At 37.1% G+C, this 26,412-nt stretch overlaps 1 protein-coding gene across 1 annotated transcript in view; it reads left to right on the top strand.

Moving 5' to 3' along the window:
- Nucleotides 1-22,525, top strand: part of COL24A1 (collagen type XXIV alpha 1 chain) — a 165,414-nt gene extending 142,889 nt beyond the window's left edge. The window contains exons 45-60 of the mRNA XM_072419592.1: nt 602-655; nt 3,473-3,526; nt 5,074-5,181; nt 8,998-9,105; nt 10,065-10,172; nt 10,605-10,658; nt 12,264-12,326; nt 12,480-12,533; nt 14,306-14,341; nt 15,073-15,108; nt 15,662-15,688; nt 16,242-16,307; nt 17,540-17,708; nt 18,919-19,028; nt 19,358-19,555; nt 20,542-22,525. Coding sequence (XP_072275693.1) covers nt 602-655; nt 3,473-3,526; nt 5,074-5,181; nt 8,998-9,105; nt 10,065-10,172; nt 10,605-10,658; nt 12,264-12,326; nt 12,480-12,533; nt 14,306-14,341; nt 15,073-15,108; nt 15,662-15,688; nt 16,242-16,307; nt 17,540-17,708; nt 18,919-19,028; nt 19,358-19,555; nt 20,542-20,685 — 1,389 coding nt within the window. The 3' untranslated portion in view covers nt 20,686-22,525. The remainder of the gene's footprint in view (nt 1-601; nt 656-3,472; nt 3,527-5,073; nt 5,182-8,997; nt 9,106-10,064; nt 10,173-10,604; nt 10,659-12,263; nt 12,327-12,479; nt 12,534-14,305; nt 14,342-15,072; nt 15,109-15,661; nt 15,689-16,241; nt 16,308-17,539; nt 17,709-18,918; nt 19,029-19,357; nt 19,556-20,541) is intronic.
- Nucleotides 22,526-26,412: the final 3,887 nt, after the last annotated feature.

The raw sequence follows: 26,412 nt of genomic DNA, 5'->3' as shown, positions 1-26,412 counted from the left end.
ATTTTAGATGCTCATCATATGCTATATCATTATAGCTTTTATTATTTTTGGATACAATTACCAAGTAACAGATACCCCTGTTCTACACTAAAGCCCTCCTATTGGTCCGGCTTATTCTTTTAAAAATATACCTGTTGTAATGCACTCCACTCCTTCATCCTGTGCTGATATTACAAAGCATCTTGTGGACTAAGTGGTAATGACAGTCATGCCCAGTTTTCTTTTTGTTAACTCCTCAAACTGTCCCACTGTTCTTATCTTGATAAAGAGAGAGAACCCAACATAGGTATGGCAGTCCAACATATAAACTGGGAAAACTGGGATGGCTAATTAGACTTATTGAGATAACACAGTAAATGAGCACTGGGCATTGGAAAGTTTTAAATTTCTATTTACCAGATATAACATAACGTACATTTATAAAAACAAAGGTAGAAAATAGAAGAAGTTCATTGTTGGAGTTTACATACACTTTAATAGTGGGTCATTGCTGTGTTTATATATTATCATTCTGATCCTTTATGTTTTTGTGCTTATATGTACACAAGTCAACAATTTCAGATCTCCTGAACTGTGTGTAACACTTGGATGTTTCTTATAGGGCGAGCCAGGCTTGGTGGGTTATCAGGGGCAAAAAGGAGAGCGAGGATCAACAGTAAGTACACATTTTGCTTTCTCCACTTTATGTCAATGTTAACGTTTGCATTCATCATGGTCATGTTGGTGTGGAAAATAAAGCAAAACGAACATCTGTACAAAGTAAAGTGGGTGACAAAAATTATTTATTTTGCATATGCAAATCAGAGGAAAGGGAGGTCATCAAGTTAGGCCTGATTTATTAAAGCCCTCCAGGACTGGTGAAGATAGAATATCACAGGAGAACATGGGGGATTCAACAAACTTGAAATAGATCTGGTTCAGGATTAAAACATTTGTCAACCAGGTTTGCTGGTTCTTCCATAACAGTCTGTTAGCTCCAAGATTGGAGAGCTTTAATAAATCAGGCCCATTGCCTGCCTGACCCACAGACAACAGTTATTCTAATAGTTCCATTCTGTACCAAGGATTGAAACTCAAGGCTGCAAATTTATTAAAAATATACCAGATTCTAGGAAAATAGATGTGATGCATTCAGTACATTTTGCAAAGAACAATTGCAGTCATTTGTGTCCCAGTGCTCTAAAAATCCTGCAAGTACAGAACCATACCAGTTTGTTAAAAACCCTATGAACCTCTAACTTTTGAGCTGACAACACCCAAGCAGTAAGAGCAACCTCTGTGGGCTATAGAGCACCTTCCTATGTAGTGAAGATGAGGAGATGGGGAGGTTTTATGGTCCTAAAAGGGGTTTTGTCCTAGGGAGACCTTACTGCTCCTCTATAGACAAAAAGTGTGCTGCCAGCAAGATAAGATCTTAAAAAGCTCTTAAATATATCTTAAAATAGAACGTTAGTGCAGCCACCACATCCAAGCAATGGTAAGCTGCAGTAAATTACATTTTTTCCTTGGGTGAAGGTTTTCTTGGATAACGCAGGCTTATATCACCTCATTTTCTTGTTGGACCTTTTTCAGGATTTCCTTTTTCATGGTGATAATAATCTTCCATAACATCCTCATGTAGTAGTTAGATCATACTATTGAAATAAAACTCTAAACCTTGCTGTGAAATCCTGATCCAATAACATCTCTGTCTTTACACACATGACATTATAGTTTTCAGGAATTCCTACATGCTGGGATTGTGTATTATATCATTTTATATTTTATCATTTTATTTTTATATATTGTGAAATATTACCTAAATTATTTTAATATACAACAGAAATGACTACAATGTTGGTATTGTAGACAGATTCTAACCTAAAATAATTCAAATTTATTGCTGGGATAAATATAAAGAAAGGGCTAAAGTACTTTTCAAGATGAAAACATAATTTCCCCTCTCTTTATTAGCATATGGGCTAAAGAAGATGAAGATGAGCAGGCTAACAGTTTGGGTTATATATGCACAAATCACATCATTATGAAATTGCCAGTTATATAGGAATGCTGTTTTTAATTGTTAAAAGATTAAGATCGTCATATTTACAGGTACAGGTACAGTCAAAGGTACTGCAATGTTATTATATCATGGCTTTAAAAGTGGTAATCAGTAACTGCATTCTGCATGCAAGTAAATTGAGCTTCTGATCTCCAATTATTATAGAGTAATTAAGTTACAGAGATCAGTGATCATCACAATAAAACAAACAATTAGCCTCTTCTAAATCTCACATCAATTAGCCCTTTCCCAGGAAAATAAAGCAAACAAAGTGATGATCTTTTGTCTCATATTTACTTCTTTAAAAATAACCCTAGGGTGTTTAGTCATGTGGTCTCTGTTCAAAGGTAAAGTTAGCTAATATGAACAATTTGAGCAGAGATCATGTGACCAATCTTGACGATCTTAAACTTTGGACACCAGATCAACAGAAAATGTAATGATTGTATCAGGAAGACTGTGCACACATTGTTATGTATATGACTACATCAGTTAAAACCTTCATTGATAGAAATACAAGGTCGAGTATTGACCTCTTGCTTAAAATTCCAATGCAGCAAGCAAATGCAGGTGATCTTACTAGAAATGCAGTTTCCTTGTCACTTCCTGTGATATGATCTGTATGTATTAAATAATGTTATCTTCCCTTTGCAAACTACTAATCAGCCCATCCCCTAAGTAGTAAAGATGAAGAAAAGTCCAACCTGGATGGCAATTTTTCATAGATACAGTAGAGCAGTAAAAGTAGCCACTTTGGGACCTGAAATGAAAAAGTTGAAAGGGAGGGGAAAAAAACCTACAAAAGAAAGCTAATGAAGTAACCACACCTACTGATTGGTAAAATGTAAAATATTATCTGTACATCCCAGGATCTACATTGGTGAGATCTCCCAGAGTTTCTTTACTGTGCAAGTCATCAACGCTTCTGCTTCAAAAAAGATATTTTCACCAAGTTTGCTGTGTTGTTCTACAGCAGGTATGGACAAACTTTTTGGCTCAGGGGCCACAATGAGTTTTAAAATTTGACAGATGGGCCAGGCCGGTATCAGATCGATGGAAAGCGTCTGTATGAACTGATATAAATTACACGTAAAAGCGTGCCAAATTAAAAAACCCAACTGGCCGTATATGACCCACGAGCCGTAGTTTGCCCATGCCAGTTCTACAGAGAGTGGGTGGCGCTGGGAACACAGCTACATGAATCTCCTTTAGGGAAATGGCTGACTGAGCCTTAAAAGCATCTATTGTCCGGGTACTTTAACAGTCTGGAACTTGAACATTTTGACAGATATATTGCTTCATGGCTGTCACGGGTGAAAACATTCTGTCCCTCTTACTCTGCACAGAGTATTCTCATCTGTTCTAAGCCTGTGTAAGATTTAAAGGTGTAAATCTTCAGTTGACTTAACTGTATAAACATTTATATTTTAGGGTGCTAAGGGCAAGAAAGGAATGAGGGGACCACCTGGCAAGGCAGGAATTCCCGTGAGTACCTTTGATATTTTACAGCAGAAGATATCCAAGCTTTAGCTTCATTGGAAAATGTCCACGCTGGATTGTCCATTGATTATCAGCTGTGATACCACAAGACTGTGCGCCTTCCCAGCAGGCAGATGTTATATTAATGCCAGATGTGCTCTGTTTTATAGATTTTTTCCAGCAGCCTCTGAAACGCATGTGATTTATATGCATGATTATTAGCACGTTATTTAATCTTATATGGATAGATCCACAAACTAGAGCCTTTGTGGAAACAGGTAGCTGACTTTCTACATGATGTAATGAGCTCACCTTTGCCTTTGGACCCTGTAAGGATCATGTCAGATGGGTGATTTTGTAGCAGTGGCAGATAGAATCTCAGATTACTTTCAGTGATTTGTAGATGGCTGCGGATTTGCTGGAAACAGTCTGTACAGCTACAAATCACTGGTGTGACGGGGTGATCCGCAGCTGCATTGGATAACATGACTACTTACTGAAGGTGTCTTTTTTGTAGCTCTTGACACTGCTAAACGTCAATTACTCAGCCACAAATCACTGAAATCTTTTAAACACATTCAGTGGTTGCTGTTTATATCATTCTAGCAATAAGATGGTTATCAGACTGTAGCTGCTACAGTAACATTCCCCGACAATGCATATGGGGTTGTTTTAATTTGGAAGCAATTCAGCAACATGCCATCCATATACAAACTTTTTATTAGGAACATCTTATTATAGCTCATGCTGTAGCTGATTTGTTTTTTGGCCACAGATAATACCTAAAATAAAAAGTGTATCCAAAGACCAAACTTTATTTTTTATTTTTTGATCAAGTGGTAAGTGGGTAAAACCCCTGTCGTGATTTTATTTCTCAATAAAGAATAGTTGCACCACTCTGCTTGTAAAAGTATCTCTTTTATTGAAATATGCCAATAAAATTCTGCATGTTTCTGTGCCTTAAGAATCCCCCTTACTTATGGATAAAAACATGCACAACCTGCCTGGCCAAAAAATGTCCCCAAACCTTTCGGGCAATGTTATGATCTGGGGTGCCTGTGGGGGCTGTGTTAGGAGCTGGGGGGGCTTTGGTTGATCAGGTGCAGGTTCAGCAAAATTATGGACCCAAAAAAGCAGCTAAATAGGATGACAATACTAGATTTCTATGGACCCAAATTGTGAAAGAGTGGTTCAGGGAGCATGAGACATCATTTTCACAAATGAATTGGTCACCACAGTCCAAAGTACAGACCTTTGGTCTGAATATCCAATTGATATTCTTTGGGATGTGCTGGAGAGGACTTTACATAGTAGTCCAACTCCTCCATAATCCATACAAGATCTTGGTGAATTGTTTTTAATATTATTATATTTATTAAATATTATTAAGTATAGGATTGTATTAAAGAGATTATCTTAAACTTTCCTTAATTAAACCGATCTGGACTTGTATTAGTTTTACTTCATAAAAATGTATGTTTTAGCCATTGGTCACACTGTCCTTAAATATATGATAGACGAAAGCCAAGTATCATGATATGTTTGTGACTTAGGGAAAACAAGGTCTGCCAGGACTGAGAGGTGCGGATGGTTACCCTGGCTCTGATTCTGTGGTTGGATTTCCCGGAAAGCCTGGTTTACCTGGAAAACCTGGACTACCTGTGAGTATTCATACCTTAGCAATGTGTGTATTAGGTTGATCAATCTTCTGAGCAGTGAATATGAATTGCCATGGCCAAAAAGTCTTTTTGCAAACACAAACAGCCATTTATTTATTAAAAATATTGGTCTTTGTCCTCATGTCTCTAACATTCCCAGAGTTTTACATGATGATATACTGATTGGGGTAGGTACATGCATATCATTGCTGACACTGATTGTACATGACCTTACAGCAAAGCAGCATGTCAAGTTTGGGTAATTGGCTATTATGTATATTGCTTTCACTATGAAAGTCTAAATCTAACTGTTAAGTTTCAGCGTTACATTAGAGCAGCGTTTCTCAACCCAAGGTCGCTAGGAGTTCTTTGAGCAATTTGTGCTATACAGGACAGATACCACTGACACCTATTGTCTTTTTGGCTATCTGTAAGGGTGACATTCTTCCCAATGGCCAGCAATGTGAAAATAATTCTTCCTACCAACCACCACTCTAATGTACTGTGAGCTGTGGATAAAGTAATTATAGCAAGGGTCCCCCAAAACCTGTAAGTCATCCCCATGATACAAAGGTTAGCTAGAAGGTTAAGTGGTAAAAAATAATTTTAAGGATACCTAACATTTGGGTTTGGTTGTATAGAGTGTTAAGTGTTAGGGTCAAACTTCCCTAATGTATTATTTATAATTTATTAATTCCTTAGACATCTTTTGAAAATATTAACCACTCAGTACCATGCTGAGGATAAGCAAGCATTAAAAAGGTTTTTTTTTTTTTTTTGCAGAAAGTTGTTTTTTTTTTAATTATCTTATGCTAAATGGTAATGGTTTTCATACAAGTTTTCCTTAAACTGCAGCACTGGTCCTCTTCGCTACATTTTATTAAACATTCCTAAAGGAAAACAATGTAGCAAATATTATCTCTAATGTTTCTTTTAATATCTGTTCCAAGAGCTGTAAAATGCCTATTTAATTTATACATCGTTGACTGGAACTACAGACATAAAAACATGCTTTTGCTTAGTGTGATTTTATGATCTGTATGTATTGAGACAGATAGGTCATATGTTATGCATATAAACTAATATCACATTTATTTGAGTCTTCTTTAATGTTTTGCTTGTTTGATGTATCCATAAAAATATATACGATAGGAAAAGGTTTTTTTTTCTTTTTCCTGTCCATTTCATTGTTTGTTGCAACATAAGCCGCACAAGGCCAAATTAATCCCAAACTGAAGCGTTTGAAAAATAAAAGGGAAACCTGAGTTTTATTAACATCTCTGCCAGCACATCTGTAGAAGACATGCAGCTGTATGCTGTTGCTTCATATGACTATTTATATTTCACAAGTTTTTAAAAAGTGTTTAAGTTGAACTCATTGATTGAGTTTGGGTGGTTGAGTTCAGTTCATTGTTAAATAAAAAAGACCAGATGAGCCTGTGTCCACCGTTGCCTCCTCTTAAAGTGGAACTCCTCTTTGCCTCCTCTTAAAGTGGAACTTAAATTAAAAAAAAGAACAAATGTGCAAACACGTATGCTCTTTATTTTAGAGCAGAAATACTCTTTAGTAATAAAGGATGTTTACCTGCCTGATTCTGAGCTGTTAATAATATATACATAACTATGGCCAAGTAAGATGGCAGAAGATCCTTAACCTAGATGGAGGCCAATCAACGATGTTGGTGCCAGTGCATCTGTGCATTGCCCTTGAAGGTCTATATCCATTTTTTTTTCTAGTTTTGGATTGATCTCCCTATTTGTACTGGTGAGATACCTTAAAATTGAACAAAAAGTAGGAGAAAACCTTCCAAAAATAAAAAAAAAGGTTTTACTTATATACATAGGAGGTACAAATAATGTGAATATTCAAAAGAAAAGGACTATTAAGGCAATAAAAAAACTGTATTTAAAAAAAAAATGTTTAATTACCACATAACACAGGAGATTGTTTTGATAAAAACACTCAAGTATATATAATAATCAATCATAAAATAAATGACCATACATTAGCGAGTAAAGATCCAGGCATCTTCTTACCGTATATACTTGAGTATAAGTCAATCCAAGTATAAGCCGAGGTACCTATTTTTACCATGGAAAGCAGGAAAAATTGATTGACTCGAGTATAAGCCGAGGGTGGGAAATGCTGAAGCTATTGGCGCCTTCCTTAAAAAATGCCTTCTTATGTGGTAGTGAGATGTTATAGGGTGAAAATGGGATTTCTCTGGAGTTCTAGATTGTAATGATGGAGGGGGGGGGAGTATGATAATAACAGACTATATATACATATATTCCATGATGATTACTGATAATTGGGGTTTTAAGGACAATGATAAGTTTGCTTTTATGTGGTCATTGTGGTGTCTTGAGATAATGATTTAGGTGTTAGAGGGCAGTTATTCACATTCACTGCATTAAAACAAATAAAATCAGTGCATGTGGGTGAGCTTTTGTAATGCATGTATTTTTTTGTATTTGCACAATGTGGTACTTGCCAGGCACAGTGATCCTCTCTAGCTCTGTGATTCTCACTCTCTCTAGCATTGCAGCTTCAGTAGATCTTCTTTCAGGTTTGGAGTCACTGGCCTCCTAACTTTCTTCTGCTGGAGATCGCTGTACACAGGAAAGGGAGCAAGCACAGCACCATGTACACACTAATAAAGAGTTGGATAGACGGGTAGGGGCCATGCTGTCACCCCTCTCACTGACAGTCATGGTCTCTAAAAACAGGGAAAGGTTACCCCCAATATACATTGTTAGTCTTGGCCTTAACACACCAGAGGTGTGTTATGATGTGGGCGTGGCTTGTGTGGGTCCCACACAAGCCGCGCCCCTTCCAGTGATGTTAGGGATTCCCTCTGCAGGCAGTGGCAGCACCTGCATCTCAATCAGGTTGATACCTGACTTGAGTAGAAGCCGAGGGTGACTTTTTCAGCACATTTTGGGTGCTGAAAAAGTTGGCTTATATTCGGGTATATCCGGTAATTACAAATATGATTCCCAAATTTTAAAAGTTATTACAATTTTTCCATAGGGGATAAAATTACAGAAAGCTTAAGTGAACTGGATATTTCTGGTCATAACTGGTCTGCTTTTTCAGGAATACTAATTAATGGGCCTAGGTATGGAGATACATATGTAGAAGGTAAAAAAAATTATTCTCCCTCAGGCAAGGGTTGATGTGCTCACTTTGGTGTTCTCTTTAAAGTTTTTGGTGTGTCAGTGCTATATAAAAATACATCTAATAAAGAATTAAAATTAGTCTATGTTTGAGCCATTATAAGGTCATTACTATTTTCCCAGCTGATTTTATCTATTGTCACCTATTCTTTATTATGGTAAATGGAAAAGGAATACTGGTAAATGGAACTGGAACACACAAAGGTGTACAGGAACTACTAAAACTCCCAGATGGACAGTCAGCCCACCAGACTCCACTTATATTTTTAAGGTGGACATACACTTGAAAACTTATTAATATAATATCAGTACTGCATATATAAGCCATTTTCCTCTAGTATCCTATGCACTGCTTCTCCTAAAACTGTTGTAAAATAAAACACATATTAGCGTAGGGCTAACATTAAGAAGAGTCTCATAACCTACTGGTTTGTTTTTTGTATTCAAGAGGAAAATTGGAACAGACAGAATAAACCCACACAAGCTCCTTCCAGAGAGCCTTCCTGGTGGGACAAACCCACATGGGGACCAGAGCTACCAAAGCATCGGTGCTAACATCTGTACCAGTGTTGCATCTGTGCCAAACATGTTGTCAACCAATAATCATATTTTTTTCTTTTCAAACACTAATTTCTGCAGGGTGAAAAGGGCAGCCCGGGACTTCCAGGATTGGCTGGATTACCTGGTCGACAGGGGGAGAAAGGCACTCTTGGAATCCCAGGAAGCGTAGGGCCACCAGGACCTAAGGTAAAAAAATATTATTCATTTATATTACAAGATTACATTAGAGTTCTTCCGAGCCTTTGATTTGCAGTTACTGGATTTGTAATGTTTTAGTAGCCATTGAGTATTTACATGCACATAAGTGCAGTTTTAATAAATTATTGGAACTTAAATTAAATTAAGAAGAAATAAGTGTACCTTTTGTATTCATGGTAACATGTTTTGCTGAAGACAAGCATCAGTTGCAAAAATGTAAAAACTTTCTATGTTTGCCTTTGACATAGGATTTATTGTGATAGATAGAAGTGATTGACATGGAATCTCTGTAAGGCAAATACAAAGCAGTTGTGCCATTGTGTACTGTATATAGTGTTTTACTTATACAAATAAAGTTCATATTCTAAACATAAAACATATGCAGTACATCTGCAATACATGCATGTTTCCTTTGTTTTATCCCTTTGAAGACTCTGCAAGTAAAGGAAAATATCTGCTAAGCTGTTAGAAGTGCACTCAGATGCTAAAGCCCCAGGTAGTCTTCGATCACCCAAGATGGTTGTTCATAATCCCTTTAGGTAGAAATCTAATGTCAGGTGTTCTGTGATGTAATTTAGTGATCTGTTGTATTGGATCACTAAACACCTGACCCATTTGTTATCTCTACTGCTCGTCTTTCCCCCTCCATTCCTTTACAGCAGGTTCATTGAGCCTAATTGTTCTGAGGTCCAAGATATCATTTGGAAATTTCCTTGCCTTACAAAAACATAGCAAGAGACTCGAGTTATTCACTTAGATCTCCTTGTACTGGTAGACAGGTTCAATCCAACACGAAGGCTGAAACTAATTGCATGCATAATTCCATGCATTTGAAATATTTATACCATATTTTTCCAATCATATGTACAGGTTACTTGTTTCCTTGGTAAAATCTTTTTAAATGAAGATTAGACAAAAATAGGTATGTTTCCAATTTACATTTTTAGGGGGAGAATGGACTTCGTGGTCATCCAGGAAAACCCGGTTCAAGAGGTCTCCCAGGAAGTGACGGGGATCAAGGACAGAAGGGCGAGCCTGGCTTAAAGGGTCTTCCTGTAAGTGTTGAATGTTTGTCAGTAACAATATTATATTATGTAGAAGTGATTGTGGAATAGTAGGACCCTCATCCTATTAGGTGCTGTATTAAGAAAAAAAGAAAACCTCTATAAATCAATGGGTCATAAAATGTCGTTGTGACACCATTAAGAAAAAGTAATGAGAACAGAGCACCATAGTTTTATTAGAAAGTCTGTTTTGTTTTTATTGATCAAAGCAGGGAATGTAAGTAGCCAATGTGTTTTAAGGACTTCACTGCTTTCCATTCATCAGCACTTATAGGAAGAAGAAAACATTGACTGGACCAGAGCCCATAAGAAAAAATGTTTGCAGGTGCAAGAGCCAGTTTAGATTGTAGTGGTCCTAATGAGCTTTTACGCTGCGATCAATATTAATGGCTTCATGAAAAACTTTCATTTTGGTTTTTATAGGGTGAAGATGGTGACCAAGGCATGATGGGTTTTCAAGGTTTCCCGGGACCAAAGGTATGGCTACATATCATTATTGTGTTGTGTCTTGTTTCCAGTGTTATTATTGTTAAACATTTTAATTTAATTACTTTTACATGAGAATAAAACCCCCAAAACACAGTTTTTGTCTCCCATCATCATCACATCATCACTATTATATCTTACATTTCCACAATCAGGTTATATCTCCGGATACAAAATTATTCACCTACGGCCCTAAGTAGTGCTAATGACTCATAGTGATCATATTGGACATTTGTTTCCAATATGATCACCCTGAGTATATTGTTAAAAATGACAGAATCAGGGTCAGTTTTCATATTTGTCCAATGTTTATATACACAGAATGATTGCATACCTATCATTGTATTGTGTATTCCATTGTGGCAGCTATTGCTATTACTCTAACGTGTTTTGTGTTTTAATATTATTTCCCTTGAATACATTACATTTCCAATATTATGGGTACAGTACAAAATGTACCATATACAGAATTTTTAGATTAGCCACTGGAGGGAGCTTTGTAATTCACATTAGTGAATTTACATTAGTTACCATATTCATCTACTGGATGGACATCTATACTACTTGACATATTATACTGGCCTAATAGGAACTGCATTGCTGTACATGAATGACACGTAAGTGAACTCAAATGTTAGCTGTTTGGTACAACCATTGTGCTGCACTAGGAAGCAGAAATCAGAGCAACTTTGGCTACCCCATGTCCATATATACAAAATAATAATATAAACAGGGATTTCTCATTACCATCCAATAATAGGAATTAATTTATTATTTAGAATGAACATAACACTTAAACTATGCATATAAACAGGTTTTAACACTAAGGTAGATTTGTGCATTCTGGCCTGGAAAGGAAATGAGATATAGGGTCTGATTTATTAAAGCTCCCCAAGGCTGGAGAGGATACACCTTCATCAGTGAAGCTAGGTGATCCAGCAAAGCTGGAATGGATCTGGTCCAGGACTCAAAACATTTGCTAAAAAATAGCAAATTACTTTTAAGAAATCTATTCCAGGTTTGCTGGATCACCTAGTTTCACTGATGAAAGTGTTTCCTCTCCAGCCTCGGAAAGCTTTATAAAATCAGGCCCCTGACTGTTTTGTGGCGTGACCATAGACCACTGCTAGTATTAAAATATAGCACAATTGCCAATGCTGCGGTAATATGTCAATACTGGTCAAAAATGTCTTTAACATCCAATAATAGGAAAATTGCTGATCACATTTGTCTAAGGCTATAGCTTGCATAGATGTTGGCTAGCATTTGTGTTTTTCTCAGAACATAGAAAAGCATTAGAATTAACAGAACACAAAAAAGCATTACAATGCACATGCATAATAAACTATATAAAACCATAGTCAGGATTTCCTGGCTGGTTGATTTTCTTTTGCTTCTTGAAGAAAGCCAGTACCAGGCAATTACATTTCACAATTAGACGAAAAAATGTTTTTGGACTAAATGGTCATCAACTCTTCTAGGTTTATTGAATCATTCCTACTAGAAATGTTATTATTTTTTTTTCATTTTTATTTGTGTTTTTTATTTCTTCTGTATATACAGTTTTGTGTGTTCATCTATGACTCCTCTTTCCAGGGTCCAAATGGTGACATCGGTCTAGTTGGCATTATTGGTCCCAAAGGTCCACAAGGGCAAAATGTAAGTGAAGCACATCATTTACTATTGTATAAAATTTAAGGCAACTTCTTGTTTGTAGGTTGTTAAAAACAGGAAGTTAGGAAAATGTGCAATATTTATTTATTCTTCCCTTACTGGCCTATTATTTTGACATTTATTTCTGTTATTTTACAGGGGAACAGTGGTCCAGTAGGCCCTGGTGGTATAATTGGACCTATGGGTAATCTGGTGAGTACCATAGAGAGCTTTCTGTATCATGTAAACTAGCATCAGAACTACAGATGTGCCAGTCTTCTTTGCTGGATCACCAAATGACCAACGTGAAGCAAAGACTATTGTAGCCCTCACATTGAGTTGCCTTCTATTGACCGCCCACATTCCCTCCATAGAACAGAACTGAGCGTGGTTCTGGAAATATTGACATTCCTTTAAATTTAGTACCAATAGTTTTCCTTTTTTTCCTAAAGCTTCATACCCACCAGCCAAAAACTAATGCAGCTCATCCTTTTTACATTTATTTTTAAACCTGATTTTACTATGACATCAGCCTCTTTCTATTATTTGTGAGTTAATCAGACTTGATGCATGCAAATGTGTTGACAACGAAAATCAGTCTGTTTCTACTCCATTCCCTGTGCATTCATAAGGCTAGGGATGGAGAGAAGACACCATTGTATTCATCAACAGGTGTCATCCACCAGGACTAAATAGAGAAATACAAATCTGTTATATGTATTTCATTTGTGCAGTTTGCTCTTTGGCTAAAGTTAAACATTAAATAATTTATTATCACAAATGTGTTTTATTTCAGAATAAACCAAAATGTCACATGCAAGAATGTTGAAAGTGTTACAAAGAAATAAAATATGGTGGACAAAGCATATCTGTATACACACACATGACATATGATTGTTTCCTAATAATGTGGAATATTTCAGTAGCTAAGTATGCTTGTTTGGCACAGTACATCCCTCGGGGAGTGCCGTCTAAACATCACGTTTTTCTTCCATCTCAGCTACTGTTTAGATGTTACAAGATGTTTCACAAAGTTTCCAAATTACACTTTGCTCTTGAAATGTTTCACCTGGGATAGACTGCCATTATTCTAAACAGATTGTTGGAAAAAAAAAAGTTGAATAAAAAGTAGTATTTAGTTCTAATATGATGTATGCTTTCTGCTTTGGAAAAGTTATACTCAAATCTGCATCATGCCCATGAAATATGTATTTTACTTTTTTTATATAGCATGCCTGGGGCTGCCATGGGGAGAGGCTATTTGTGGCATCTCCCACTAGGCCACTAGGTTTCCTCCATAGGGGTTCCCTTGGGCATTGAGCAATCTGTGCCTTCCAGGTCAGTTTAAGTGACACCAATGATCTTTTTAGCTATCTGTCCCACTGATTACCATATCTTAAAAAGGTCGGGAAACATTGGTTCACTGACATTGGGAAGTAGTAACCCCACCAAAACCTCATGGCCAGTCTGAACATAGTCTGTTTTTAAAGGCACACTTGCTCCTAAAATATAAAAGTAATTGGTGATCTCGTGATCCTGAACACAGGTAAACCCAACACCCTCCTTGTTGCCTCTTACATATATAAAACATGATGTGAAAGGTCATACTATGTTTCTCTCAACCACCAATCAGATTGAGAGATGCCTTGAAAAAAAAAGTATGTGATTGATAATTCAAGATAGAAAGGAAATTACGTAAATCGACTGGTCCATATTTTTAGGGAAATACACTTACCCTCTTTCTAACACTATAGTTGGTGTGTGCTGTTGGTGCAGTTAGGTATGAAAAACTCAAATTAGAGAAAACTTACTGATTGGTCTCATTTGGTGTTTGCAAAGGCATTTTATAATACATGCATCCAAATGTTTTAGTGACAATAAAAATACATGTCGTGAAATCTGTCCTAATGCAGTCCATGCAAATGGTCTGTCGTGTAACACATAGTAGCCTTTGTTTTGAAATAGGTTTTCTTTTTTCATTTTAGGGATATCGCGGTGAAAAGGGCTCCAAGGGAGAAATGGTAAGACAACACATGTATGAGACATTAGGCCTTATTTTAATAAAGCTATCCAACCTGGGTGATCCAGCCCTGGAATTATGCCCAAGTTTAATTACATTATAGGCTGATCATTGTGGCTGATAGACACATTTTGGAGGATAAAAATTAGTAAAAAGGGGCTTCAAAAGGGAAAGCATGATGACTGGTACTATCTGTACTAAATAAAATGTTGTACAATATATTATTTAAAAAAAAGCAAACATCATTTTCCTACCCAGAGTAAATGAACACTTACCCTGCTCCATCTGATTATGATACTTACCTTTTAGTACATTGCCTCTGCAAACACGGCATGCTGGCATAATGTAGTTAAAACAACCATTTTATTAATACAATGAAATATACTACATGAGTTTAAAGCAGTGTGGACATGTAGTCTATGCTAGAACCTCTCTTTCCAGTGGCAGGTAGTCGTGATTGTGGAATTGTTCTTACGGTATAAATATTTATATATATATATATATATATATAAATTAATTATTTTTCATGGTTGGTATTCAAGATCCCAGGGAGCAGCCCATTTTTGACAATTTGTATTGGAGGTCATATGACTGGAATTGGATGCATTGGAATATGTTAACAGTACTTGTTCACCTTCTGCTGCTCTTTAGCACTTGTTATACAAAATGACTAAAAAAAGTTTTGTGCAAACTTCTAATGAAGTGTATTATGTGTGTGATCTTTCTTTTTAGGGACCTCAAGGACCAAGAGGGCAGCCAGGTCCTCCTGTAAGTATAGTCTACCATACAATGGACATCATGTAGCTTAAGATGTGTACAATGCATTGGTACTCTTAGTTTAGCCCTTGGGTGTTTAGTTGTTTCTCAGCTTGAAAAAAAATGTGTTAAGGGAATGGCAAAAGCAGCCGCTACTAGCCTACTGATAGCAAGTGGTCTTAGTTTACCAGGACAGATAGAAGGGGTATATCCCATCTATGTCCCTGCTGGGTAGAGTCACCCTTGATACTAGTCCTGGTGACCATATTGTCACTTGTATAGGGAAAGGTATCATATGTTCAGTGACAATTGTCTGAGGTAAGGGGGAGGGTTGATTCCCCCAATTTGTAGAAATGTAATCTCATTTCCCGTTGCCTTTCTGGGACTTTAGATAAAGTGGAATTTTCTCAGAAGGACAGCAAAAAATAACCTGACAGACGTTTTACTTGTCCCCACTCTAAAGTTAAAAGACATAATTGGTCAATATTGTAATTCAGATAATAATATTACATAATTTAATATTTGTATGGTACATTTCCTTACCATAAATTTTATCTCATTTTAGGGTCCACCGGGTCCTCCAGGAAAATCTGTAAGTTTTATTACTAAAAACCAAAAGCCTTTTTCTGGTTTTATCCTTTACAATGTATGTAGCTGTTTTTGACTTCACTGGCCCAAGACACAACAAGAAAATATGTTCAAAGATGAACACTAAACAGATATAAAGAACACAAATTAATGTAGCCTCTGTAATCATTAACACAATATATATATATATATATATATATAAAAATATGTTTTAGAAATACAAACAGTGTAAATACCTAAATTTTCCTGATATCAGTCTGTTGTAGTCCATGTATAGCAGGGCTGGAGTGTGGGAAGAACAGCAGCACAAGGAGCCAATTAGTCTGTACTTGAAGATGAAAGTTTAAGATTGTTTTTTTTGGGGGGGAAAAAATGCAATAAGCTATCAATTAGAAAAATAATTAAAAGTTTTGTAGAGATTTGGGAATTGTGTTCTGTAAATACACATCAGTTGTATAGATGTACTGATTCTATAAATGCTTCTTGCACACAATGTTTGTGATCTTCCATAGGTATGGTATTTAGTATTAAAGAATTGTGTTGCCTTCCTATTACAGAGACTGATGGATATGAATTCTGCTATTCACGAGCTGATGGAGTCGCATGCAGCATTGCGGATGGAGGTAGGATGGCAGTATAAACATTTTACATTAGAATTGTCAGTAATATATGGAATATAATACCAAATGGAGCAAACATATGTCAGTGCTACGAAGTTATATATTGGTTGAATTATTTATATTAGCTGAGTTTGAAAACAATAGACAAGTCAAGAGAGATCAAATCAGCCTGTTTTTATTATCCAAAGTGCAGGTGAGATTAATGGATTGTTTATGATGTTGCTCAAAGGTTAATCCATCTAACACATCAATTTTACAATCTCATAAACTGTAATATACAACATCCAGTAAGCTTCCAAATTATTTTTTGGGGGGTTTATGCTCATTTTAAAATTAAAAACCTCTTTAGGGCAATTTTCTCTTACTTCCTGTTCTTATGACACCACTAAGAAAACTAAAGCCTGTGAGTGCCATTGAGACTGGAAGACACAGAGAGATGTTCTGATCCAGTGTTTCTCAATCAGGGTTCCTCCAGAGGTTGCTAGGGGGTTACTTGAGCCATAAGCAATGTGTACCCCTCAGGTCATTTACCACTGACACCAATGGTCTTTATGGCTATCTGTAATAATGACAATTTTCCCTCTGGTAGCAATGTAAGAGGCATTCTCACCATTGATCACCACACTAATGTACTGTGAGCTGTGGATATAGTAATCATAGCAGGGGTTCCCTGAAACCTGAAAGTTATTTCAGGGGTTTCCGCATGTTAAATAGATAAAGAAAGGCTGATCTAATCTGCACTCCATTTGCAAAAATGTTTTCTACTTTTGGACAGAGGAGGAAAAGTTAGGATTCATGTTTGTTATTAATTGTCATCTTTGTCCTTGATTTGGAGATTCCCTTGTTTCCTCTTCTGTTTTTTTCCTTGTCATCTCCACAGAAGAAACTCTAAAATGTCACAGCTGTCACTAGTCTAGGGACACTAACTCTTCCCCATGTTTATCTAAAACCATACATTTCTGGCATCGTTCATATTTTATTAAAGAATTTTATAGTGTGTAAAAATGAATTGTAGTTTTTATGTGCAGATTTTAGTTTGATTTAAATTCTTCTTTTTCTTTTTTCTCCAAAATATTATTATACAATGCTGTGTTCTGCTTCTTGACTGGACTTATTCCTTCTTTTGCTCTTCCTGGGTTGTTCTTCCCTTTGGCTTCTGATTGGCCCACTAACTCTTTAATGCCATACTTCCCACCCATGTTTACTTTCTATTCGAAACTTCTACTAATAACCAGAGCTACCAGAATACTGAAGTATCAATACTAGATTTCAGCACAGAGATCTTTAAAACGCTCCACTACCTGACAGATCTGATGCACAGTATAAAGAACCCGCCTGGGACCCGGGACAATCCAGCGAGAATGTGTCGCGACTTGCTTGACTGTGAACGCAAAGTGACAGATGGTACGTATTCATGTCTGTTATGTGACATGCCAGCTCATTAAAGTATATGGAAAACACATACATGCATAGTTACAGTATTTTATCTTCAAAGATACAGTATGGGTAATGTTTTTACCCTAAAACATACTAAAAGTATGTCACCAATAAGATCGCCAGATTAAAATAATATTAAAAAAAGGAATATTTTTGAATAAAGTGGAATTAAACTCATTGGTGGGTGGTGAGCTTCTGCCATAATATCCCTAACAAGTAGGCACAGCATAATCACAGATTATGGCACATACTTACCTGTGTGCAGACCTCCTGCAGCAAAGACAGGTCTAGGACCGGTCATCACTGTATCTCTGGAAGGCACCATCTTCGCCTCTTCGCATTGGCCGCCTCTGGCATTTCCAGCACTCCCCCTAAGCTGTACTTTTCCTTGCTTTGTTTCCATATGAAAAGGTTTTATATCTAATGGGAAGGAAAAGTGTTCTCGATTTTTTCAATAAATTTTAAGGTTGGCCAGCGACTTTGTCTAAGTTTTAAAATTTGGCCCTCTGTGTATTTGAGTTTGACACGCCTGCCCTAAAGTCTTTAATACCTACAAAGACAGAGGACTACCAAAATGGCAGAATTTATAGACAAAAGCCACCAGAAAGATAAGTATACATGCTATTCCTTTACAGCTCAGTGACTCTGTATTCACCAAAGATCAAGACTTCATCAAATGGGTCTTAAAGAAAAGCATATTTGCATACTCCTTAGGTAGCCAATGTCTTCAAATGCTGCAATTTTACTGCTCCCCATCCTTGCTTATAACAGTTTTAGGTGTGTTGAATACCTGCTCCCCCAGTTGCGTGCAGTGGTTCATCCCAGTGATCTATGAGCCATCAACAACAACCACAACATGCCATGGGGAAGGCAGGTATTCACACGCCTGGAATTCACACATACCTGCAGTAAGTGGTGTCCAGAAAAATGGCAGTTTTCAGACGCAGGCTACCAGAATGATATACATGTTATCCTTCTACAGCTCATTCTTCTTTTGCAAGTGACCCATATTCAAAAGTGATTAACATTGCAAGAAATGGGTTGAAAAGCTTCAGCATATTTAGCAAATTTGCACATTTCTTGCATGTATATCAATTTTTGGTCTTTAAACAGTGTACATGTCCCAGCTATTTTATGATAGTACAGTATTTTCTTAACCATGTATTGTTTTTTTCAGGAAAATACTGGATTGACCCGAATCTTGGTTGCCCATCAGATGCTATAGAAGTGTTCTGTAACTTTACAGCTGGAGGGCAGACATGTTTATCACCAGTTACTGTGACAAAGGTAAAATATAACAGACATAAATCAAATCTGCTTCCAGAATTTCATGGCATTTTGGGAGTACAGTATATGGGAGCCTTACAAGTAGCTGTATGTTATATCACATTGAGGGTAATATATGAAATAGCTTATAGACTCCAATCATAGACTAAATCTTACCATTATAAAGAGTAACAGGATTACCAGCAAAATGCTAATATTTTACTAGAAATATGCCCCTGTGGGTTAAATCTTATCCTTATGACTCCATTCCATCCAAAAGAGTCCTGGATGCAATTGTAAATAATGATGATTGCTTTTCTGACCTAACTAATGTTTTCTGTTTCATCTAGCTGGAGTTTGGTGTGGGCAAAGTACAGATGAACTTTCTCCATTTGCTGAGTTCCGAAGCTGTTCACACTATCACCATCCACTGCCTGAACACCCCAGTCATAGGTGGAGACACACCACTTACCTTCAAAGGATGGAATGGCCATAAGTTTGAAGGAAAAACATTACTTGAAAGAAATGTGATTCTGGATGAATGCAAGGTAAAATGTTACTGGATTTACACAACCAATAATGTTTCATATATTTGCTGTGGAAGCTGTGGAATGTGCATTTAGATTTGTGCTAATTGGAGGTAACCATGCCCTAAGCAGATTACAGCAAGAATTCAAGTTTCCTGATCTATTTAATGTACAGTTAAGGCTCAGTGTAAATAGACTGCTTCTTGCAGTCTTTTCCCTTCGTCTACATAACTCTGTATGTAGTATATAACTTGGTGAATCAAACATTATCTCTTGAATTCCCTTGAATTGTCCCATGACGTCTGCTTTTTGGTAGAACCAGTGCTTGATGGTTCCTCCTGCCAACAATAATATCTCTGCAGGATTCAGTAGTGACGTAGAGATGACCATAAGAGTTTCCAAGCAGAGTCCAAGGGGAAACGTCTCAGCAATAGGAAACAAAAGAAAATCTCATTGAAAATGAGCGATCAGACAGGTCTTTATTGCAGAAAGGAACAGGCCATGTCCCTTCTGTAATAAAACATACTTACCTGTGTGATCTATCAATAAAATGCACCCAAAGGCCATCTCAGCTTGCCCTGTGGCTGTCGGGACTGAATAAGCTCTGGTGTGAAATTTGACAACCTTCAATATGCCAATGTACTCTGGCACTATAATATAGAATGGATAAAGCATGGAAGCTCCTGCTATAGTTCTGAGGGCTGGGTTTGGGCCATTGCAGACTCCCTGGAAGTTCTGCAAGGTCTTCCCATCGTTAACAGAACTACACATGTCTGTTAACTGTGGGCCAGAATACATAGAGGAAAATGCAGCAAGAAATGGGCAGAAGTTAGTGGACAACCAGGTTCACCAGGTATTTTTGCAACTTTGGCAGGAAAACAAGAAAATAGGGCTAAAACACATTTTTAAAATGAATGATTTAATTTTTTATCATTTACATAACAAAGTTTCCTTAATTTCATTAGACCCCTCGGTGCACCTTTACTGATAAGCTTTGTTTGTTGCAGATACAAGACGGCAGCTGGCACAAGACACAGTTCACGTTTCACGCATACGAAGCAAACCAACTCCCGGTCGTTGAAATGTCCCGATTGTCTCCACCACAGAAAGGACAGCATTACGTAGAGAATGGTCCCGTATGCTTCCTCTGAAATCAGTGCAGATGCCTTGGGGGCAGCTGCTTAATGCAAGTCTCTTTTCTATAAAGAGCATTAAAATTTAAGAAGGTAGCAGTTTTGGCAACTGCATCACAAATCAAAGTACGATCTTCTAAAGAAGCCAGGAGAGACTTCCTCCTAAGAAGGATGTATGGCATTTTAGAAAGAACTTCAATATTGATAGAGTATTTAATTTTTTTAATAATCATTGGTGTTTTTTTATAAATAAAACTTTGAGATGGAATCAAGTTCTTTATTTGAACATGAACAAGTAAAAAGCACTGTACAAGTCACCTTCGAGGAAGCATTTAGCTTGCCCGGGAGCAGTACTGGTTACAGCTCCAAGAAGTGCAATAACATGGTTGAAAAACAGAATTCCTGTTCATTGACTTGGGAGGAGAAAGTCAACAAGCCCAGCGACAGCAAAGGGATAAAACACTAAGTTGGATTCTAATCCTTCGTGGACAAATACCTCTTTAGGTGATACCCTACCTCTTACATGTTGACTGGTGCTTCTATATGTTCCTGTAACCCAGATGTGAGAAGGTTGTTTTGTTGCCCAGAGAAATATCTAGCCATTCTAATGTCTAGACACTATTTACATCCAGTGTTCTCCCCAGGCATTTTTAGCCAGGTGCTCCACCTAGCACTTTTCAGTAACCACCTGGATGTTTTTGGGTGCTTACTGAAAAGCTGGGTCACAATACAGGGGCCACCACTCGTCTACAGCTTCTTCCCCCCCCCCAGCTTTAAAAAATTCTGGGGAGAATACTGGATATCACTGTACCATGGTGATAGACCAAGATCGTAACTGTAGGGGTGCAAAGTAGACAAAAGCTCCAGGCCATGAGGTCAACTGGGCCTAATCATAGCCAACATTAACTTTACCTACCAACTGTGTGCTTATATTGGGTTTGTACAGCTTAACAGCCTTTTTTCCATATGTCCCCTTCTATTTTCCATTCCTTGCTGAGTGAAACTATGGTAAACTTTTAAGAACTCAAAAAGTTTTAGCAATTTATGCACCATAAATAAATATATTGGCCAGTCCATCCCCTTACTTCTTTTATTATTTGCAAGAATACTGTACATTCACATATAAATATATATACATTTACACAACAGATAATTCATCTGAAGAGCCATCTACTATGGTCCTTAGAAAAAAAAAAATTGTGGATGAAGAACCTGTTTTTAAATTGCAGCAGAAACATAACTTTTAGGTCTTTGAATAGGCCATCCAACAAAACTTCTCCTCTGGGTACCCGACAAATCCCTTTTGTTTTATTAACCAACGGTGCTAACAGCTTTAGCTGAATTAATCTAGATCTCTATATGTACTGGCTACATCAATATTTTCACCACTACAAGTCCTTCTTTTGAACTGTGCAGTCCACTATTTCAGTAAACCTTTATTTATATGAAAGGATCAGTCTATTTTTGTGATAACCATTCGTAGCCCAATGTATATGGTGCATATAAAAACCGTTCATGTTTTTACAATGAATTTTAGAAAAGACGTTGCAGAACAAGCTTAGCCTTGTTTGGGATGTACTTTATTTTTTATTTTGCAGACATCAAGTGGAATCCATGTTGTTATTGTGTGTATATATTTTGTAACATGTAATAAAATTTTAAAACAGCGGATATTTTAAAGTGCTGATGTTAAATTATATTAATTGTAATCGGTTCAGAAGTTTAGATACATTTTTGCTATAATAATAGGTGCTATTTTTTATTTAATTGAAAAGTGTTTAAAAAATACAAGAATCCATGTTTTCATAAACATGTTGTTGCAGAAAATAAATATTATATTAAATTGGCTTTTAGCTAACTTTTGGCATTGAATGTTTTGTTTGATTGTGTTGTTAATCTTTTTTTGTTAAAGTTGAACTCCAAACAGTTAAATAAACATGAAATACAGTACATATAGGGGAGCTGGATATGATACCTGTTTTTTTCCTCTACTTTAGTTCAGTTCCAGTTTTAAAGGTCTTGTTTCCAACCCCTAGCCCATTAATTCACAGTAAAAAGAAAATCGTCAACGATCACCTAATCTCTTTAGTCAGTCTGCTCTTTTCTCCAATAAACTGCAACGCTCCTGGATGGGTCCTTGCACTGCTTCTGGAGACATTCTGTACAGTAGACTGCAAAAGATTATTAACAAGTCAAAATTAGGTGCTTACTTTGCTTTTATTATAAAATGTATATATTTATTAATAGAGGCACAAAATGGCCTTTGCACAATATGGAGCCTGAATCTCACAAATCACTTATACTAAAAGTTTTGGGGAAACTATCAGCAAATCAAATGAAAAATTCCAAAAATAAACTGCAAATATGTAAAACAATATAAGTGTGATCAGAAACTGTGCAAATATTCATAATAATGTACACAGGATGACATTGTTTACGAAAGGATCTATCTGTACAATTAGAAATCTACAAAAATGTTACAATACACAGCAACAGCAAAAACAACTGCTTTTTACCAATACCATAACAATGTAAACTTCAGTCAAACAGCCATGCTTAAGTAATCAGATCAGTCTGCTGGAGGCATGAAGAAGCATTTCTTCAGTTTTATCCCCCAGTAATCAGACTTCGACACCGGAACTTTGTAGCAAATCACAAGGTGAGTAGCTCCAGAAAGGAGATGTGCATGAACAACACCCATAACAACCCAGGGGCCAGGGTTTACAAGGATTGTGTTTACCTATTAAGAACACAGAAACAAATTCACTTAGCTTCTCCGTTTTTTTTTTTTTGCAGCATTTACAGTACTTTTCTTTCTCCCCACAACTGTTCTGTTTGGCCACTATTATTATTATTATTATTATTAAACAGGATTTATATAGCGCCAACATATTACGCAGCGCTGTACATTAAATACTAAGCCAATATCCAGTACTTTTAGATATGGGACCGTGATTTTCTTTAGATGACCATACTGGTGCTTGGTCATTGGGTCAGGTCTATGGCCTATGAATGGGGAGAGAGGCCCATGTTCTGAGTAAGCCCCAAGTCATGAGGATTTTAGAGATTTCCTCCTTAATGAAAAAAATGAAAATTGAATACAAAACCATGTATGTAAATATAAATAAGAACAAGAAAGCTATTTTTTTTGGCAGAGTAAGCCTATATTGTGATCATTTGTCACAGACAATTATAGAAATATACAAAAAAGTAGTAAAGGTCTTGACCCATTAGTATCATGGGTATAGTCAGACCAATCAGCTAGACAGTTTAGATCCCTGACTGTATCCCCTGATCTAAACTTTCTAACTGATTGGTCTGACTATACCTATGATACTAATGGGTCAAGACCTTTTCTACTTTTTTTGTATATTTCTATAATTGTGACAAATTATTACAATAAAAGCTTACTCTGCCAAAAAAAAAACAAACAGCTTTCTTGTTCTTACTTATATTTACATATTCAAACCATGAGGTGGCATTAATTACCGTATACTCTACCAGGTGCTATTGCTTTACAATATCACTTGTTACAAAACCATGTAGTCACCTTACAAATTACTTCAATGCCACATACCAGGAGGTCAACCAAGACATCAACATGTTCCTGCTTGTGTTTTCTCTTTGTCACTGCCTCCAGAAGAGGCAAGCCTAGAAATTTCAAAGTCAGTTTATTAGCCACTACGAACCATGTGGTGATGGTCCTGGACAAACTTGTTCTCCTCTGATCCTACCAAGGATAGAGACGAATAGAATTTGTGAAACTCTAAATGGAGCCCTAGCTTATATATGTATGATTATATTGTCCTGCCAGCATCCAAAGTATGAACCTCAGCTACCTTCTCTAGGAGGCCAGGATGTCTCCAAATCATTTTGAGATTACAGACGTTCAGACATGTCTCATGGATGCCTGTTTAACCCAACCTTCAAGTCAGCAAGACTTATCTGCAAGAGACCAGAATACATATTCTTTATCAAAACTCTGTAGTTCCCTGGGGACATCATTGTCTTCTGCAGCAGAGACAACCTATAGATTGGCATTATCCTTATCTCTGGCTACTTGAGCAAAACAGGATTCACAGAGTTTTGTCCCATCAAGGACAGATTGACACAAGCCCTATGAGAGATTGGAGCCCCCGATGCACTTCTATAGTGAACAACTTGGCCCAGCAGTCACCAAATAGCTTTAATGTTGGCAGCATGGTCTCTGGGCTGCCTAATAACTTTAATGGGGGAACTACTAGATTCTTTTTTGAATACTAGGACAGTCCTTCAGGTTCCAAAACAGTTGGTAGGTATGCATAATTTAGACTAAAATGTTTTACTTTTTTCATAGAGCATTTGTCATATAGTGTACAGTACTTAGGACTATGTAAAGGGAAACAGGTAGTATGCATTTCAGCAATCATCAGTATCTAATAAAAATGTCCTTTGCATTGCTGGTCAGTGGAAGAAAATCTTGTTTTTGTGACTGGTGGGAGAAAATATTTTATACCATTGGTAGTTAATAGGAAAAACAAAAATAACCCAGCACTGGTGGTTATTGTGAGGAACAATGCCCCTGTATCAATTATCAGTGTGTGAAAAAACACTGCAAATTCCAGGATTGTTTAGCCAGTTGGCCCTCTATTCAGTGCTATGCTGTCAGAATGCCTACTGGCCACATAATTGCATTTATGGCAGACAGATTGAACCAGCATCTGCCGATTCACTGCTGTGGCGGGAAGCCTGGGCTTCTTGGTGGGTACCCATTTATTTCTATGGCGGTGAGCTTGGCCTAGTGGGTGCCCATTTTTTTATGGCAGTGAGCTTGGCCTGATGGGTACCCATTTATTTCTATGGCAGTGAGCTTGGCCTAGTGGGTGCCCATTTTTTATGCCAGTGAGCTTGGCCTGGTGGGTACCCTTTTATTTCTTTGGCAGTGAGCTTGGCCTGGTGGGTACCTATTTACATCTATGGGAGTGAGCTTGGCCTGGTGGCTGCCCATTTCTTTCTATGGGAGTGAGTTTGGCCTGGTTGGTGCCCATTTATTTCTATGGGAGTGAGTTTGGCCTAAAGTGTGCCCATTTATTTCTATTGCAGGAAGCTTGGGCTGGTGGGTGCCTATTCACTTTGGTGGCAAAGTGTATTCATTTGATGGAGAATTTGACAAGGGCCCCTGTCCATCCCCTTCTATAGTGTACATTTTAGCCCTGTGGCCACCTATTCACTTTTATTGATTTGGGCTTGACCTGGTAGCGGACAAATAAAGTATATTATTATTATAATTCTAATAAACAGTATTTATATAGCGCCAACATATTACGCAGCGCTGACAATTAAATAGGGGCTGCAAATAACAGACAGCTTACAAGTCTATATCAGACAGCTTTAGCCCGTGGTCACTATTTGCTTTTATAGCGGACAGCTTGTCTTGGCAACCACTTATTTACCTCCATGCACTTTGTAGCACATTGCACATTGCACACATCAATCTAAAAGTATTGGAATTTTTTTTATGCCAATATTGTTGATAAATACATTGCAATAAATGTAAATGTAAATACATCCATATGTTTAGATTTTACATTGTGATAAATTCCACAAAACAAAATCATCCTAGCTATTCTGTTGCACCTTTGTTATAGATTATATCAAAACCATTTGCCAGCCACAATATGGCCGACTAAATCACGGTTTCCCCCAAACACAATATGGCCGCCGCTCCTCCTTGTTTACTATGGCAACAACCTATCGAGCAGATAC

The sequence above is a fragment of the Pyxicephalus adspersus genome, chromosome 8 (genome assembly GCF_032062135.1).
Source record: "Pyxicephalus adspersus chromosome 8, UCB_Pads_2.0, whole genome shotgun sequence".
In the NCBI taxonomy this organism is placed as follows: domain Eukaryota; kingdom Metazoa; phylum Chordata; class Amphibia; order Anura; family Pyxicephalidae; genus Pyxicephalus; species Pyxicephalus adspersus.
Note: the sequence above shows the minus strand (reverse complement) of the source record. Positions and strands in the feature narration are given on the sequence as shown.